Source organism: Trachinotus anak, unplaced genomic scaffold (genome assembly GCF_046630095.1).
Source record: "Trachinotus anak isolate AG129_WGS33_773 ecotype Australia unplaced genomic scaffold, CSIRO_AGI_Tana_v1 ptg000013l, whole genome shotgun sequence".
Classification (NCBI taxonomy): domain Eukaryota; kingdom Metazoa; phylum Chordata; class Actinopteri; order Carangiformes; family Carangidae; genus Trachinotus; species Trachinotus anak.
Window position 1 is genome coordinate 15,071,253 of NW_027273864.1, and position 16,585 is coordinate 15,087,837.

Here is a 16,585-nt window from a genome sequence, read left to right on the forward strand (position 1 = left end):
CTGATCTAGGAACTACACAGTGCCACACCTCACAGCCTGTTTGATGACCATGTGTGGACCATGTATTTGAAAAACAAAAACAATAACATGTAAAAATGAAAGAGGACTGGTAGTATTCACCTTCTCTCCTTGAGCACCACGAATCCCTGGAGGGCCCTGAAGAACACACAGACACACACATGCTCCATTATATATGGCATCACAATAAGAAAAACAACCATGCATGTTTCTACCCATTGGCAAGTTTTGCTTTGTCAGACAACAAAACTGAAATTGCATTGATGTCATAACTCATCAGGGTTTAAAGTCTGATTCAACAGTGATCAGAGGTCGATCAGATACTTCTGAGGGAAGACCTCCAGTATAATTAGTCAATAGTCTAAGAAATGAATTTCTCAGAAATCTCCCTAAAAGCAGTCATCAAACAATTATTCACAAGTCCAGAAGGATCAAAAATCAAGGCCTTGTTACTTATCACAGTGTAATAAAAACACAACTTAAACTCACTGCTTGTCCAGGAGGACCAGGAGTTCCATCTTTTCCTGCACGGCCTGCATCGCCTTGAAGTCCCTGAAAATGAAAACTGGCTGAAATCACACCAAAGAGATGGAGGCTGGAAACACATACATTACTGTACCATCAGCAGCTCCACCAACCCTCTCTCCCTGTGGTCCTGAAGGTCCTGGTTGTCCATTTTCTCCTCTTGGACCAGGCTGCCCAGAGTCACCAGACTTCCCCTGTGGTCCTGGAGGACCAGCTGGACCTTGAGGGCCTGAATCCCCCTGAAATGAAGGCACAGTTAGATTTTGCCCTGTGGCACCCCTGGCCCTTTTCTACCTGCAACACATGTTTTTTCATAATGGTCACATTGATTTGTTTTCATTTCAGGCAAAATGATCTAGAATTACCACCTTGCAGTTGTATGCTTCCACCAACCACTCCAGTTGCAGTTAATTAGAGTATATACTTTTGAGTTATGGTCAAAAATGTGTTTTAAGGTCACAGTGATCTTGACCTTTCACCAGCAAATTCGAATCACTTCATCCTTGAGTCCAAGTGAACGTTTGTACCAAATTCAACAAAATCAAAACATCAACACAATATGTTTCACCATGTTGATTTTTTAAAGCTGTGTCACTTCTAGTGTCACAGTTCATTAACACTGTGTGTATTCCTATATTCCTCCTGCTCACAACACAATAAATCTTTTTGTCTTCCTGACAAAAAAAGGAAAAAAAAAACTTAGAGAGAAAAACATTTCAATCAGATGCTTTATATGAGCTTAAAGCTCAGGAGACACAACTAGCAGCTGATCTAGGAACTACACAGTGCAAACCCCACAGCCTGTTTGATGACCATGTGCGGACCATGTATTTGAAACACAAAAACAATAACATGTAAAAATGAAAAAGGACTGGTAGTATTCACCTTCTCTCCTTGAGCACCATGAATCCCTGGAGGACCCTGAAGAACACACAAACACACACATGCTCCATTATATATGGCATCACAATAAGAAAAACAACCATGCATGTTTCTACCCATTGGCAAGATTTGTTTTGTCAGACAACAAAGCTGAAATCGCATTCATGTCATAACTCATCAGGGTTTAAAGTCTGATTCAACAGTGATCAGAGGTTGATCAGATACTTCTTCAGAATTGCTTCGAAATAATACGTTGCAAAACTGTAAGGGAAGACCAACAGTATAATCAGTCAATAGTCTAAGAAATGCGTTGAGTCCTTGTCAAGAATAAGTCTCTATGCCTCCACACAGACTGCCTCCTGGTGGAGTAGGCATTTTGAAAAAAGAGTCTTGGAAGAGATCCTGAAAGCTTTGGTAGAAAGGCTCTGTTGATGTATGTCGTGTTCCTGAATGAAGGATGAACACTTGATATTTACTGTTGGCCCTTTCTCCCCATTCAAGCCAACATGACCCTTCTCGCCCTGCAACATGACAGACAAAAGAAGACACACAAACATGACAGTGTTAGTTTCTATCCTCCAGAGGCATGTCCATATGATTCTGTTGCCATGGCGCCGCGGATGGCTGCCTCGGTGTTTTGGTGCGCATTTTTTTGCCTTATTTTCTTTATAAATCCAGTTTTCTGCTTTGGTTTCCGGAGCTCTTTCACCAGAGAAGAGCTCATTAATATCAGAGAAACAACTCCAGTGGATTTTTTTCCTACTTTTCTCGACTCATCTGTGGGATTATTGGACATTTTGGTCAGAGGTGCTCTGACCGTTGCTCTCGCAGTGAAACGCCGGAGGAGAGGAAAACGTGCCGGTGCGCTTGCGCGTCTCCGCCGGCGCGCACTCCGCACACCTCTCCCAGGTATCTTTCTCTCCAACGTGCGTTCACTGCCCAACAAACTGGATGAACTTCAGCTACTGGTGCAGAAGAACAGAGACTTTTCCTCATCTGCCGTCCTGTGCTTCACGGAGACGTGGCTGTGTGGATCGATTCCGAACTCTGCGCTGGAGCTGGCCGGCTTCCAACTCTTCAGAGCGGATCGCGACACAGAGCTGTCCGGCAAAACCAAAGGTGGAGGAATCTGCTTTTATGCAAACAGTGGCTGGTGCAGAGACGTGACAGTGATCCTGCAGCACTGTTCTCCTGACCTGGAGACTTTCATCATAAACTGCAGGCCCTTCTACTCCCCCCGTGAGTTCACCTCAATCATCCTGGTCGGTGTTTACATCCCACCACAGGCCAACGTGCAGGAGGCACAGCGGGCGCTCGCAGACCAGATACTGTGTGTGGAGCAGACCAACCCGGACTCCGTAGTTATTGTCCTTGGTGACTTTAACAAAGGGAACCTCAGTCATGAACTGCCCAAATATAGACAGTTTGTTAATTGCCCGACCAGAGAGGGGAACACTCTGGACCACTGTTACCCCACAATCAGTGGTGCTTATCACGCCGTCCCCCGGGCTGCACTGGGCCACTCTGACCATGTCATGGTCCACCTGATTCCCACATACAGGCAGAAACTAAAACTGTGTAAACCTGTTGCGAGGACATCAAAGCAGTGGTGCAGTGAAGCCATAGAGGATCTGCGGGCATGTTTGGACTGCACTGACTGGGAGGTGTTCAGGACTGCTTCCAACAGTCTGGATGAGTTCACAGAGGCTGTGACGTCATACATCAGCTTCTGTGAGGACTGCTGTATCCCATCACGCACCAGGGTGAGTTATAACAATGACAAACCCTGGTTCACAGCTAAGCTCAGTCAGCTCAGGAGGCAAAAGGAGGAAGCTTTCAGGAGTGGGGACAGGGACAAGTTTAAAGAGTCCAAGTACAGGTTTAGCAAAGCGGTGAGAGAAGCTAAACGACTGTACTCTGAGAAACTTCAGCTCCAGTTCTCAGCCAATGACTCTGCTTCTGTCTGGAAAGGGCTCAGACAGATCACTAACTACAAACCTAAACCCCCCCACTCCATTAATGACTTCCGTCTGGCCAACGATCTGAATGAGTTCTACTGCCGCTTTGAAAGACAGTGGGACAAGCCTGACACTAACCTCCACATCAGAGCCACATCAGAACCCTCCTCCTCCCCTACCAAAGGAACGTCTCTCTCTATCCTGGAGAGAGATGTCAACAGGCTTTTTAAGAAGCAGAACCCCCGCAAAGCAGCCGGTCCTGACTCTGTCTCTCCATCATCCCTGAAGCACTGTGCTGATCAGCTGTCTCCAGTGTTCACAGACATCTTCAACACCTCACTGGAGATCTGCCACGTGCCAGCCTGCTTCAAATCCTCCACCATCATCCCTGTCCCCAAAAAACCAAGGCCCACAGGACTAAATGACTATAGACCCATTGCCCTGACCTCTGTGGTCATGAAATCATTTGAGCGTCTTGTCCTGTCCCATCTCAAATCCATCACTGACCCACTCCTGGACCCCCTGCAGTTCGCCTACAGAGCCAACAGGTCTGTAGATGACGCCGTCAACATGGCTCTCCACTTCATCCTCCAGCACCTGGACTCCTCAGGGACCTATGCCAGGATCCTGTTTGTGGACTTTAGCTCTGCCTTCAACACCATCATCCCGGCTCTGCTGCAGGACAAGCTCTCCCAGCTGAGCGTGCCTGACTCCACCTGCAGGTGGATCACCGACTTCCTGTCTGACAGGAGGCAGCACGTGAAGCTAGGAAAGCACGTGTCTGACTCCCAGACCATCAGCACTGGATCCCCGCAAGGCTGCGTTCTTTCTCCTCTGCTCTTCTCCCTGTACACCAACACCTGCACCTCCAGCCATCAGTCTGTCAAGCTCCTGAAGTTTGCAGACGACACCACTCTCATTGGACTCATCTCTGATGGCGATGAGTCTGCCTACAGGTGGGAGACTGAGCGTCTGGTGACCTGGTGCAGGCAGAACAACCTAGAGCTAAACGCTCTGAAGACAGTGGAAATGATAGTGGACTTCAGGAAGAGCCCAGCCCCACCCACCCCCATCTCCCTGTGTGACTCCCCCGTGGCTACCGTGGAGCATTTTCGCTTCTTGGGAACCACCATCACACAGGATCTCAAATGGGAGCTAAACATCAGCTCCCTCATCAAAAAAGCTCAGCAGAGGATGTATTTCCTGAGGCAATTGAAGAAGTTCAACCTGCCAAGGACTATGATGGTGAACTTCTACACCTCCATCATTGAGTCCATCCTCACCTCCTCCATCACCATCTGGTACGCTGCTGCCACGGAGAGGGACAATAACAGACTGCAGCGTATCATCCACTCTGCTGAGAAGGTGATTGGCTGCAATCTTCCGTCCCTCCAGGACCTGTACGCCTCAAGGACTCTGAGGCGTGCAGGGAAGATTGTAGCTGACTCCTCCCACCCTGGACACAAACTCTTTGAGTCACTCCCCTCTGGCAGGAGGCTGCGGTCCTTCAGGACCAAAACCTCTCGCCACAAAAATAGCTTCTTCCCATCTGCTATTAGCCTCATCAACAAGGCTAGAGAGCCCCACTGTTGCTGATCAATTGCACCAATCACCAGAAAAAATTCCTTGTATGTGAAAGCATACTTGGCAATAAAACTGATTCTGATTCTGATTCTGATTCTGATTCTGATATTAGATCACAACTTCACTGATACAGCAGTGCAACCAATGTCTTACTCTGGGCCCTGGATCTCCTCTCTCTCCTCTTGGACCAGGGACACCAACACCTACTTCTCCCTGGCAACAAAAATGATACATATAACCTCCCAAAAGATCAGTCAACATTTGAGCAGGTAGACTAAAATATGTGTGGGCTGAGATCTTCACCTTGTCCCCTTTGATCCCGTTGGTACCATGAGAACCCTAGAAAACAACATATTGATTATATGAAATATTAAATTATATCTCTTCCTGTTCTTCTCTCTAACTCTCTCTCAGACAGATTACCTTTGTTAAAAACTTGATTTAACCAGGACACACTATTGAAAATACAAATCTTTTATACAGTTGTATGCAAAAGTTCCTTGTATCTGAGTACTGACTTAATACTGCACTGCTCAAACTTTTGGACATCCCACAATTCTTGTCTAATTTTTTTTATGTTTGTTGAGTTCATGAAATTAAAATGAAATAGTGTATTGCCATTTGAAAAAAGGCTAATTATAATGTCTCTTTGCTGTTGGGGTTGTATTTACCTCTTCTAGCATCAAACATCAACAATATGTTTTGACCAAGGGTACTCAAATTGTAAGAGAGATCAAACCTTCAACCCAACTACATAACCCAACTCAGAAAACTCCCTAAAAGCAGTCGTCAAACAACTATTCACAAGTCCAGAAGGATCAAAAATCAAGGCGAAACATATAACTCTTGGTTGAACCTCGCTAGTTACCACAGTGTAATAAAACCACAACTTAAACTCACTGCTTGTCCAGGAGGACCAGGAGAACCAGGAGTTCCATCTTTTCCTGCACGGCCTGCATCGCCTTGAAGTCCCTGAAAATGAAAGTGAAAACTGGCTGAAATCACACCAAAGAGATGGAGGCTGGAAACACATACATTACTGTATCATCAGCAGCTCCACCAACCCTCTCTCCCTGTGGTCCTGAAGGTCCTGGTTGTCCAGTTTCTCCTCTTGGACCAGGCTGCCCAGAGTCACCAGACTTCCCCTGTGGTCCTGGAGGACCAGCTGGACCTTGAGGGCCTGAATCCCCCTGAAATGCAGTCACAGTTAGATTTTGCCCTGTGGCATCCCTGGCCCTTTTCTCCCTGCAACACGTTTTTTCATAACGGTCACATTGATTTGTTTTCATTTCAGGCAAAATGATCTGGAATTTCCACCTTGCAGTTGTATGCTTCAACCAACCACTCCAGTTGCAGGTAATCAGAGTATGAATTTTTGAGTTATGGTCAAAAACATGTTTTGTGCAGTCACAGTGACCTTGACCTTTGATCACCGTGACATAATCAGTTAATCTTTGAGTCCAAGTGAACATTTGTGTCAAATGTGTGGAGATAACCTCAAGACATTTCTGAGATGTTGCATTCATAAGGGAAAGAAAAGTCTTTTGAGGTCACAGTGACCTTGATCTTTGACCTTTCACGTCCAAATTCTAATCACTTTATCCATGAGTCCAAGTGAACGTTTGTACCAAATTCAACAAAAACCAAAACATCAACACAATATGTTTCACCATGCTAAGTTGTTTAAAGCTGTGTCACTTGTAGTATCACAGTGCTTTAACATTGTGTGTATTCATATATTCCTCCTGCTCACAACACAATAAATCTCTTTTTGTCTCCCTGAAAAAAAAAAATAGAAAAGAAAAAAAGAAAAAAAAACAACAGAGATGGCAAAACATTTCAATCAGATGCTTTATATGAGCTTAAAGCTAAGGAGACACAACTAGCAGCTGATATAGGAACTACACAGTGCCACACCCCACAGCCTGTTTGATGACCATGTGCGGACCATGTATTTGAAAAACAAAAACAATAACATGTAAAAATGAAAAAGGACTGGTAGTATTCACCTTCTCTCCTTGAGCACCACGAATCCCTGGAGGACCCTGAAGAACACACAAACACACACATGCTCCATTATATATGGCATCACAATAAGAAAAACAACCATGCATGTTTCTACCCCTTGGCAGGTTTTGCTTTGTCAGACAACAAAACTGAAATCGCATTGATGTCATAACTCATCAGGGTTTAAAGTCTGATTCAACAGTAATCAGAGGTCGATCAGATACTTTTTCAGAAATTGCTTCGAAATAATACGTTGCGAAACCTAAAGGGAAGACCAACAGTATAATCAGTCAATAGTCTGAGAAACGCATTGAGTCCTTGTAAAGAATAGCTCTTCCATAAAAAATACATGGAAATATTACAAATTTTAAATTTTATTCAGCTTCTTTTCTCTCTATGCCTCCACACAGGCTGCCTCCTGGTGGAGTAGGCATTTTGAAAAAAGAGTCTTGGAAGAGATCCTGAAAGCTTTGGTAGAAAGGCTCTGTTGATGTATGCTTCCACCAACCACTCCAGTTGCAGTTAATTAGAGTATGAATTTTTGAGTTATGGTCACAGTGACCTCGACTTTGACCACCATGACCTAATCAGTTGATCTTTGAGTCCAAGTGAACATTTGTGTCAACTGTGTAGAGATACCCTCAAAGCATTTCTGAGATGTTGCATTGATGAGGCAAAAAAATGAGTTATGAGGTCACAGTGACCTTGACCTTTGACCTTTGACCACCACATTCTAATCACTTTATCCTTGAGTTCCTCCTGCTCACAAAACAATAAATCTCTTTTTGTCTCCCTGACAAAAAAAACAAAACACAGATAGCAAAACATTTTAATCAGATGCTTTATATGAGATTAAAGCTAAGGAGACACAACTAGCAGCTGATCTAGGAACTACACAGTGCCACACCTCACAGCCTGTTTGATGACCATGTGTGGACCATGTATTTGAAAAACAAAAACAATAACATGTAAAAATGAAAGAGGACTGGTAGTATTCACCTTCTCTCCTTGAGCACCACGAATCCCTGGAGGGCCCTGAAGAACACACAGACACACACATGCTCCATTATATATGGCATCACAATAAGAAAAACAACCATGCATGTTTCTACCCATTGGCAAGTTTTGCTTTGTCAGACAACAAAACTGAAATTGCATTGATGTCATAACTCATCAGGGTTTAAAGTCTGATTCAACAGTGATCAGAGGTCGATCAGATACTTCTGAGGGAAGACCTCCAGTATAATTAGTCAATAGTCTAAGAAATGAATTTCTCAGAAATCTCCCTAAAAGCAGTCATCAAACAATTATTCACAAGTCCAGAAGGATCAAAAATCAAGGCCTTGTTACTTATCACAGTGTAATAAAAACACAACTTAAACTCACTGCTTGTCCAGGAGGACCAGGAGTTCCATCTTTTCCTGCACGGCCTGCATCGCCTTGAAGTCCCTGAAAATGAAAACTGGCTGAAATCACACCAAAGAGATGGAGGCTGGAAACACATACATTACTGTACCATCAGCAGCTCCACCAACCCTCTCTCCCTGTGGTCCTGAAGGTCCTGGTTGTCCATTTTCTCCTCTTGGACCAGGCTGCCCAGAGTCACCAGACTTCCCCTGTGGTCCTGGAGGACCAGCTGGACCTTGAGGGCCTGAATCCCCCTGAAATGAAGGCACAGTTAGATTTTGCCCTGTGGCACCCCTGGCCCTTTTCTACCTGCAACACATGTTTTTTCATAATGGTCACATTGATTTGTTTTCATTTCAGGCAAAATGATCTAGAATTACCACCTTGCAGTTGTATGCTTCCACCAACCACTCCAGTTGCAGTTAATTAGAGTATATACTTTTGAGTTATGGTCAAAAATGTGTTTTAAGGTCACAGTGATCTTGACCTTTCACCAGCAAATTCGAATCACTTCATCCTTGAGTCCAAGTGAACGTTTGTACCAAATTCAACAAAATCAAAACATCAACACAATATGTTTCACCATGTTGATTTTTTAAAGCTGTGTCACTTCTAGTGTCACAGTTCATTAACACTGTGTGTATTCCTATATTCCTCCTGCTCACAACACAATAAATCTTTTTGTCTTCCTGACAAAAAAAGGAAAAAAAAAACTTAGAGAGAAAAACATTTCAATCAGATGCTTTATATGAGCTTAAAGCTAAGGAGACACAACTAGCAGCTGATCTAGGAACTACACAGTGCAAACCCCACAGCCTGTTTGATGACCATGTGCGGACCATGTATTTGAAACACAAAAACAATAACATGTAAAAATGAAAAAGGACTGGTAGTATTCACCTTCTCTCCTTGAGCACCATGAATCCCTGGAGGACCCTGAAGAACACACAAACACACACATGCTCCATTATATATGGCATCACAATAAGAAAAACAACCATGCATGTTTCTACCCATTGGCAAGATTTGTTTTGTCAGACAACAAAGCTGAAATCGCATTCATGTCATAACTCATCAGGGTTTAAAGTCTGATTCAACAGTGATCAGAGGTTGATCAGATACTTCTTCAGAATTGCTTCGAAATAATACGTTGCAAAACTGTAAGGGAAGACCAACAGTATAATCAGTCAATAGTCTAAGAAATGCGTTGAGTCCTTGTCAAGAATAAGTCTCTATGCCTCCACACAGGCTGCCTCCTGGTGGAGTAGGCATTTTGAAAAAAGAGTCTTGGAAGAGATCCTGAAAGCTTTGGTAGAAAGGCTCTGTTGATGTATGTCGTGTTCCTGAATGAAGGATGAACACTTGATATTTACTGTTGGCCCTTTCTCCCCATTCAAGCCAACATGACCCTTCTCGCCCTGCAACATGACAGACAAAAGAAGACACACAAACATGACAGTGTTAGTTTCTATCCTCCAGAGGCATGTCCATATTAGATCACAACTTCACTGATACAGCAGTGCAACCAATGTCTTACTCTGGGCCCTGGATCTCCTCTCTCTCCTCTTGGACCAGGGACACCAACACCTACTTCTCCCTGGCAACAAAAATGATACATATAACCTCCCAAAAGATCAGTCAACATTTGAGCAGGTAGACTAAAATATGTGTGGGCTGAGATCTTCACCTTGTCCCCTTTGATCCCGTTGGTACCATGAGAACCCTAGAAAACAACATATTGATTATATGAAATATTAAATTATATCTCTTCCTGTTCTTCTCTCTAACTCTCTCTCAGACAGATTACCTTTGTTAAAAACTTGATTTAACCAGGACACACTATTGAAAATACAAATCTTTTATACAGTTGTATGCAAAAGTTCCTTGTATCTGAGTACTGACTTAATACTGCACTGCTCAAACTTTTGGACATCCCACAATTCTTGTCTAATTTTTTTTATGTTTGTTGAGTTCATGAAATTAAAATGAAATAGTGTATTGCCATTTGAAAAAAGGCTAATTATAATGTCTCTTTGCTGTTGGGGTTGTATTTACCTCTTCTAGCATCAAACATCAACAATATGTTTTGACCAAGGGTACTCAAATTGTAAGAGAGATCAAACCTTCAACCCAACTACATAACCCAACTCAGAAAACTCCCTAAAAGCAGTCGTCAAACAACTATTCACAAGTCCAGAAGGATCAAAAATCAAGGCGAAACATATAACTCTTGGTTGAACCTCGCTAGTTACCACAGTGTAATAAAACCACAACTTAAACTCACTGCTTGTCCAGGAGGACCAGCAGAACCAGGAGTTCCATCTTTTCCTGCACGGCCTGCATCGCCTTGAAGTCCCTGAAAATGAAAGTGAAAACTGGCTGAAATCACACCAAAGAGATGGAGGCTGGAAACACATACATTACTGTATCATCAGCAGCTCCACCAACCCTCTCTCCCTGTGGTCCTGAAGGTCCTGGTTGTCCAGTTTCTCCTCTTGGACCAGGCTGCCCAGAGTCACCAGACTTCCCCTGTGGTCCTGGAGGACCAGCTGGACCTTGAGGGCCTGAATCCCCCTGAAATGCAGTCACAGTTAGATTTTGCCCTGTGGCATCCCTGGCCCTTTTCTCCCTGCAACACGTTTTTTCATAACGGTCACATTGATTTGTTTTCATTTCAGGCAAAATGATCTGGAATTTCCACCTTGCAGTTGTATGCTTCAACCAACCACTCCAGTTGCAGGTAATCAGAGTATGAATTTTTGAGTTATGGTCAAAAACATGTTTTGTGCAGTCACAGTGACCTTGACCTTTGATCACCGTGACATAATCAGTTAATCTTTGAGTCCAAGTGAACATTTGTGTCAAATGTGTGGAGATAACCTCAAGACATTTCTGAGATGTTGCATTCATAAGGGAAAGAAAAGTCTTTTGAGGTCACAGTGACCTTGATCTTTGACCTTTCACGTCCAAATTCTAATCACTTTATCCATGAGTCCAAGTGAACGTTTGTACCAAATTCAACAAAAACCAAAACATCAACACAATATGTTTCACCATGCTAAGTTGTTTAAAGCTGTGTCACTTGTAGTATCACAGTGCTTTAACATTGTGTGTATTCATATATTCCTCCTGCTCACAACACAATAAATCTCTTTTTGTCTCCCTGAAAAAAAAAAATAGAAAAGAAAAAAAGAAAAAAAAACAACAGAGATGGCAAAACATTTCAATCAGATGCTTTATATGAGCTTAAAGCTAAGGAGACACAACTAGCAGCTGATATAGGAACTACACAGTGCCACACCCCACAGCCTGTTTGATGACCATGTGCGGACCATGTATTTGAAAAACAAAAACAATAACATGTAAAAATGAAAAAGGACTGGTAGTATTCACCTTCTCTCCTTGAGCACCACGAATCCCTGGAGGACCCTGAAGAACACACAAACACACACATGCTCCATTATATATGGCATCACAATAAGAAAAACAACCATGCATGTTTCTACCCCTTGGCAGGTTTTGCTTTGTCAGACAACAAAACTGAAATCGCATTGATGTCATAACTCATCAGGGTTTAAAGTCTGATTCAACAGTAATCAGAGGTCGATCAGATACTTTTTCAGAAATTGCTTCGAAATAATACGTTGCGAAACCTAAAGGGAAGACCAACAGTATAATCAGTCAATAGTCTGAGAAACGCATTGAGTCCTTGTAAAGAATAGCTCTTCCATAAAAAATACATGGAAATATTACAAATTTTAAATTTTATTCAGCTTCTTTTCTCTCTATGCCTCCACACAGGCTGCCTCCTGGTGGAGTAGGCATTTTGAAAAAAGAGTCTTGGAAGAGATCCTGAAAGCTTTGGTAGAAAGGCTCTGTTGATGTATGTCGTGTTCCCGAATGAAGGATGAGCACTTGATATTTACTGTTGGCCCTTTCTCCCCATTCAAGCCAACATGACCCTTCTCGCCCTGCAACATGACAAACAAAAGAATACACACAAACATGACAGTGTTAGTTTCTATCCTCCAGAGGCATGTCCATATTAGATCACAACTTCACTGATACAGCAGTGCAACCAATGTCTTACTCTGGGCCCTGGATCTCCTCTCTCTCCTCTTGGACCAGGGACACCAACACCTACTTCTCCCTGGCAACAAAAATGATACATATAACCTCCCAAAAGATCAGTCAACATTTGAGCAGGTAGACTAAAATATGTGTGGGCTGAGATCTTCACCTTGTCCCCTTTGATCCCGTTGGTACCATGAGAACCCTAGAAAACAATATTGATTATATGAAATATTAAATGATATCTCTTCCTGTTCTTCTCTCTCACACTCTCTCAGACAGATTACATTTGTTAAAAACTTGATTTAACCAGGACACGCTATTGAAAAAACAAATCTTTTATACAGTTGTATGCAAAAGTTCCTTGTAACTGAGCACTGACTTAATACTGCACTGCTCAAACGTTTCGACATCCCACAATTCTTGTAAAATTTTTTTGTATGTTTGTTGAGTTCATGAAATAAAATGAAATAGTGTATTGCCATTTGAAGAAAAGTTCATCATAATGTCTCTTTGCTGTTGGGGTTGTATTTACCTTTCTTAGCATAAAAAATCAACAATATGTTTTGAGGGGTGCTCAAATTGTAAGAGAGATTAAACATTCAACCTAACTACAAATCCCAACTCAGAAATCTCCCTAAAAGCAGTCGTCAAACAATTATTCACAAGTCCAGAAAGATCAAACATCAAGGCTAAACAAATAACCCTTGGCTGAAATGCACTACTTATTACAGTGTAATAAAACCACAACTTAAACTCACTGCTTGTCCAGGAGGGCCAGGAGAACCAGGAGTTCCATCTTTTCCTGCTCGGCCTGCATCGCCTTGAAGTCCCTGAAAATGAAAATGAAAACTGGCTGAAATCACACCAAAGAGATTAAGGCTGGAAATACACATATTACTGTATCATCAGCAGCTCCACCGACCCTCTCCCCTCGTGGTCCTGAAGGTCCTGGTTGTCCATTTTCTCCTCTTGGACCAGGCTGCCCAGAGTCACCAGACTTCCCCTGTGGTCCTGGAGGACCAGCTGGACCTTGAGGGCCTGAATCCCCCTGAAATGCAGACACAGTTAGATTTTGCCCTGTGGCACCCCTGGCCCTTTTCTACCTGCAACACATGTTTTTTCATAACGGTCACATTGATTTGTTTTCATTTCAGGCAAAATGATCTGGAATTACCACCTTGCAGTTGTATGCTTCCACCAACCACTCCAGTTGCAGGTAATCAGATAATAAACTTTTGAGTTATGGCCAAAAATGTGTTTGTGCAGTCACAGTGACCTTGACTTTGACCACCATGACATAATCAGTTGATCTTTGAGTCCAAGTGAACATTTGTGTCAAATGTGTAGAGATACCCTCAAGGTATTTCTGAGATGTTGCATTCCTTTCACCACCAAATTCGAATCACTTCATCCTTGAGTCAAAGTGAACGTTTGTACGAAATTCAGCAAAAGCCAAAACATCAACACAATATGTTTCACTGTGTTGATTTCTTTAAAGCTGTCACTTGTAGTGTCACAGTTCATGAACATTGTGTGTATTCATATATTCCTCCTGCTCACAACACAATAAATCTCTTTTTGTCTCCCTGACAAAAAAAGAAAAAAACACAGATAGCAAAATATTACATTCAGATGCTTTATATGAGCTTAAAGCTAAGGAGACACAACTAGCAGCTGATCTAGGAACTACACAGTGCCACACCCCACAGCCTGTTTGATGACCATGTGTGGACCATGTATTTGAAAAACAAAAACAATAACATGTAAAAATGAAAAAGGACTGGTAGTATTCACCTTCTCTCCTTGAGCACCACGAATCCCTGGAGGACCCTGAAGAACACACAGACACACACATGCTCCATTATATATGGCATCACAATAAGAAAAACAACCATCTAACTGAGTACTGACTTACTACTGCACTGCCCAAACTTTTTGACATCCCACAATTCTTGTCTAATTTCTTATGTTTGTTGAGTTCATGAAATTAAAATGAATTAGTTAATTGCCATCTGAAAAAGGCTAATTAAAATGTTTTTACATGTACACATTTTACATAAAATGTTTTGACCAGGGGTGCTCAAATTGTAAGAGAGATCGAACCTTCAACCTAACTACATATTGCAACTCAGAAAACTCCCTAAAAGCAGTCGTCAAACAGTTATTCACAAGTCCAGAAGGATCAAAAATCAAGGCTAAATATATAACTCTTGGCTAAACCACACTACTTATTACAGTGTAATAAAACCACAACTTAAACTCACTGCTTGTCCAGGAGGACCAGGAGTTCCATCTTTTCCTGCACGGCCTGCATCTCCTTGAAGTCCCTGAAAATGAAAATGAAAACTGGCTGAAATCACACCAAAGAGATGGAGGCTGGAAACACATACATTACTGTATCATCAGCAGCTCCACCAACCCTCTCCCCTCGTGGTCCTGAAGGTCCTGGTTGTCCAGTTTCTCCTCTCAGACCAGGCTGCCCAGAGTCACCAGACTTCCCCTGTGGTCCTGGAGGACCAGCTGGACCTTGAGGGCCTGAATCCCCCTGAAATGAAGGCACAGTTAGATTTTGGCCTGTGGCACCCCTGGCCCTTTTCTACCTGCAACACATGTTTTTTCATAACGGTCACATTGATTTGTTTTCATTTCAGGCTAAATGATCTAGAATTACCACCTTGCAGTTGTATGCTTCAACCAACCACTCCAGTTGCAGTTAATCAGAGTATGAATTTTTGAGTTATGGTCAAGAACATGTTTTGTGCAGTCACAGTGACCTTGACCTTTGACCACCGTGACATAATCTGTTGATCTTTGAGTCCAAGTGAACATTTGTGTCAAATAAAATAATACGTTGCAAAACTGTAAGGGAAGACCAACAGTATAATCAGTCAATAGTCTAAGAAATACATTGAGTCCTTGTGAAGAATAGCTCTTCCATAAAAAATACATGGAAATTTTTTGAAAAAATCTAAATTTTATTCAGCTCCTTTTCTCTCTATGCCTCCACACAGGCTGCCTCCTGGTGGAGTAGGCATTTTGAAAAAAGAGTCTTGGAAGAGATCCTGAAAGCTTTGGTAGAAAGGCTCTGTTGATGTATGTCGTGTTCCTGAATGAAGGATGAACACTTGATATTTACTGTTGGCCCTTTCTCCCCATTCAAGCCAACATGACCCTTCTCGCCCTGCAACATGACAGACAAAAGAAGACACACAAACATGACAGTGTTAGTTTCTATCCTCCAGAGGCATGTCCATATTAGATCACAACTTCACTGATACAGCAGTGCAACCAATGTCTTACTCTGGGCCCTGGATCTCCTCTCTCTCCTCTTGGACCAGGGACACCAACACCTACTTCTCCCTGGCAACAAAAATGATACATATAACCTCCCAAAAGATCAGTCAACATTTGAGCAGGTAGACTAAAATATGTGTGGGCTGAGATTTTCACCTTGTCCCCTTTGATCCCGTTGGTACCATGAGAACCCTAGAAAACAATATTGATTATATCAAGTATTAAATTATATATTATATTATCTCTCTCATTCTCTCTCAGACAGATTACCTTTGTTAAAAACTTGATTTAACCAGGACACACTATTGAAAATACAAATCTTTTATACAGTTGTATGCAAAAGTTCCTTGTATCTGAGTACTGACTTAATACTGCACTGCTCAAACTTTTGGACATCCCACAATTCTTTGTCTATTTTTTTTATGTTTGTTGAGTTCATGAAATTAAAATGAAATAGTGTATTGCCATTTGAAGAAAGGCTAATTATAATGTCTCTTTGCTGTTGGGGTTGTATTTACCTCTTTTAACATCAAAAATCAACAATCTGTTTTGACCAGGGGTGCTCAAATTGTAAGACTGTAAAACTCCCTAAAAGCAGTCATCAAACAATTATTCACAGGTCCAGCAGGATCAAAAATCAAGGCTAAATATAACTCTTGGTTGAACTGCGCAACTTATTACAGTGTAATAAAACCACAGCTTAAACGCACTGCTTGTCCAGGAGGACCAGGAGGACCAGGAGTTCCATCTTTTCCTGCTCGGCCTGCATCGCCTTGAAGTCCCTGAAAATGAGAATGAAAACTGGCTGAAATCACACCAAAGAGATTAAGGCCAGA

At 42.4% G+C, this 16,585-nt stretch overlaps 1 protein-coding gene across 1 annotated transcript in view; it reads right to left on the reverse strand.

Annotated features, from left to right (window-relative positions):
* LOC139630313 (collagen alpha-1(VII) chain-like) overlaps window positions 1–16,585 on the reverse strand; it is a 54,241-nt gene that overhangs the window by 18,919 nt on the left and 18,737 nt on the right. The window contains exons 23-48 of the mRNA XM_071493620.1: window positions 16,460–16,531; window positions 15,906–15,941; window positions 15,756–15,815; window positions 15,592–15,636; window positions 14,875–15,000; window positions 14,720–14,782; window positions 14,250–14,285; window positions 13,378–13,503; window positions 13,214–13,285; window positions 12,622–12,657; window positions 12,472–12,531; window positions 12,308–12,352; window positions 11,775–11,810; window positions 10,830–10,955; window positions 10,666–10,737; window positions 10,069–10,104; window positions 9,919–9,978; window positions 9,755–9,799; window positions 6,977–7,012; window positions 6,032–6,157; window positions 5,868–5,939; window positions 5,271–5,306; window positions 5,121–5,180; window positions 1,902–1,946; window positions 657–782; window positions 508–570 (exon numbers count right to left, since the gene is read on the reverse strand). Of these exons, the coding sequence (XP_071349721.1) occupies window positions 508–570; window positions 657–782; window positions 1,902–1,946; window positions 5,121–5,180; window positions 5,271–5,306; window positions 5,868–5,939; window positions 6,032–6,157; window positions 6,977–7,012; window positions 9,755–9,799; window positions 9,919–9,978; window positions 10,069–10,104; window positions 10,666–10,737; window positions 10,830–10,955; window positions 11,775–11,810; window positions 12,308–12,352; window positions 12,472–12,531; window positions 12,622–12,657; window positions 13,214–13,285; window positions 13,378–13,503; window positions 14,250–14,285; window positions 14,720–14,782; window positions 14,875–15,000; window positions 15,592–15,636; window positions 15,756–15,815; window positions 15,906–15,941; window positions 16,460–16,531 (1,716 nt within the window). The remainder of the gene's footprint in view (window positions 1–507; window positions 571–656; window positions 783–1,901; window positions 1,947–5,120; window positions 5,181–5,270; window positions 5,307–5,867; window positions 5,940–6,031; window positions 6,158–6,976; window positions 7,013–9,754; window positions 9,800–9,918; window positions 9,979–10,068; window positions 10,105–10,665; window positions 10,738–10,829; window positions 10,956–11,774; window positions 11,811–12,307; window positions 12,353–12,471; window positions 12,532–12,621; window positions 12,658–13,213; window positions 13,286–13,377; window positions 13,504–14,249; window positions 14,286–14,719; window positions 14,783–14,874; window positions 15,001–15,591; window positions 15,637–15,755; window positions 15,816–15,905; window positions 15,942–16,459; window positions 16,532–16,585) is intronic.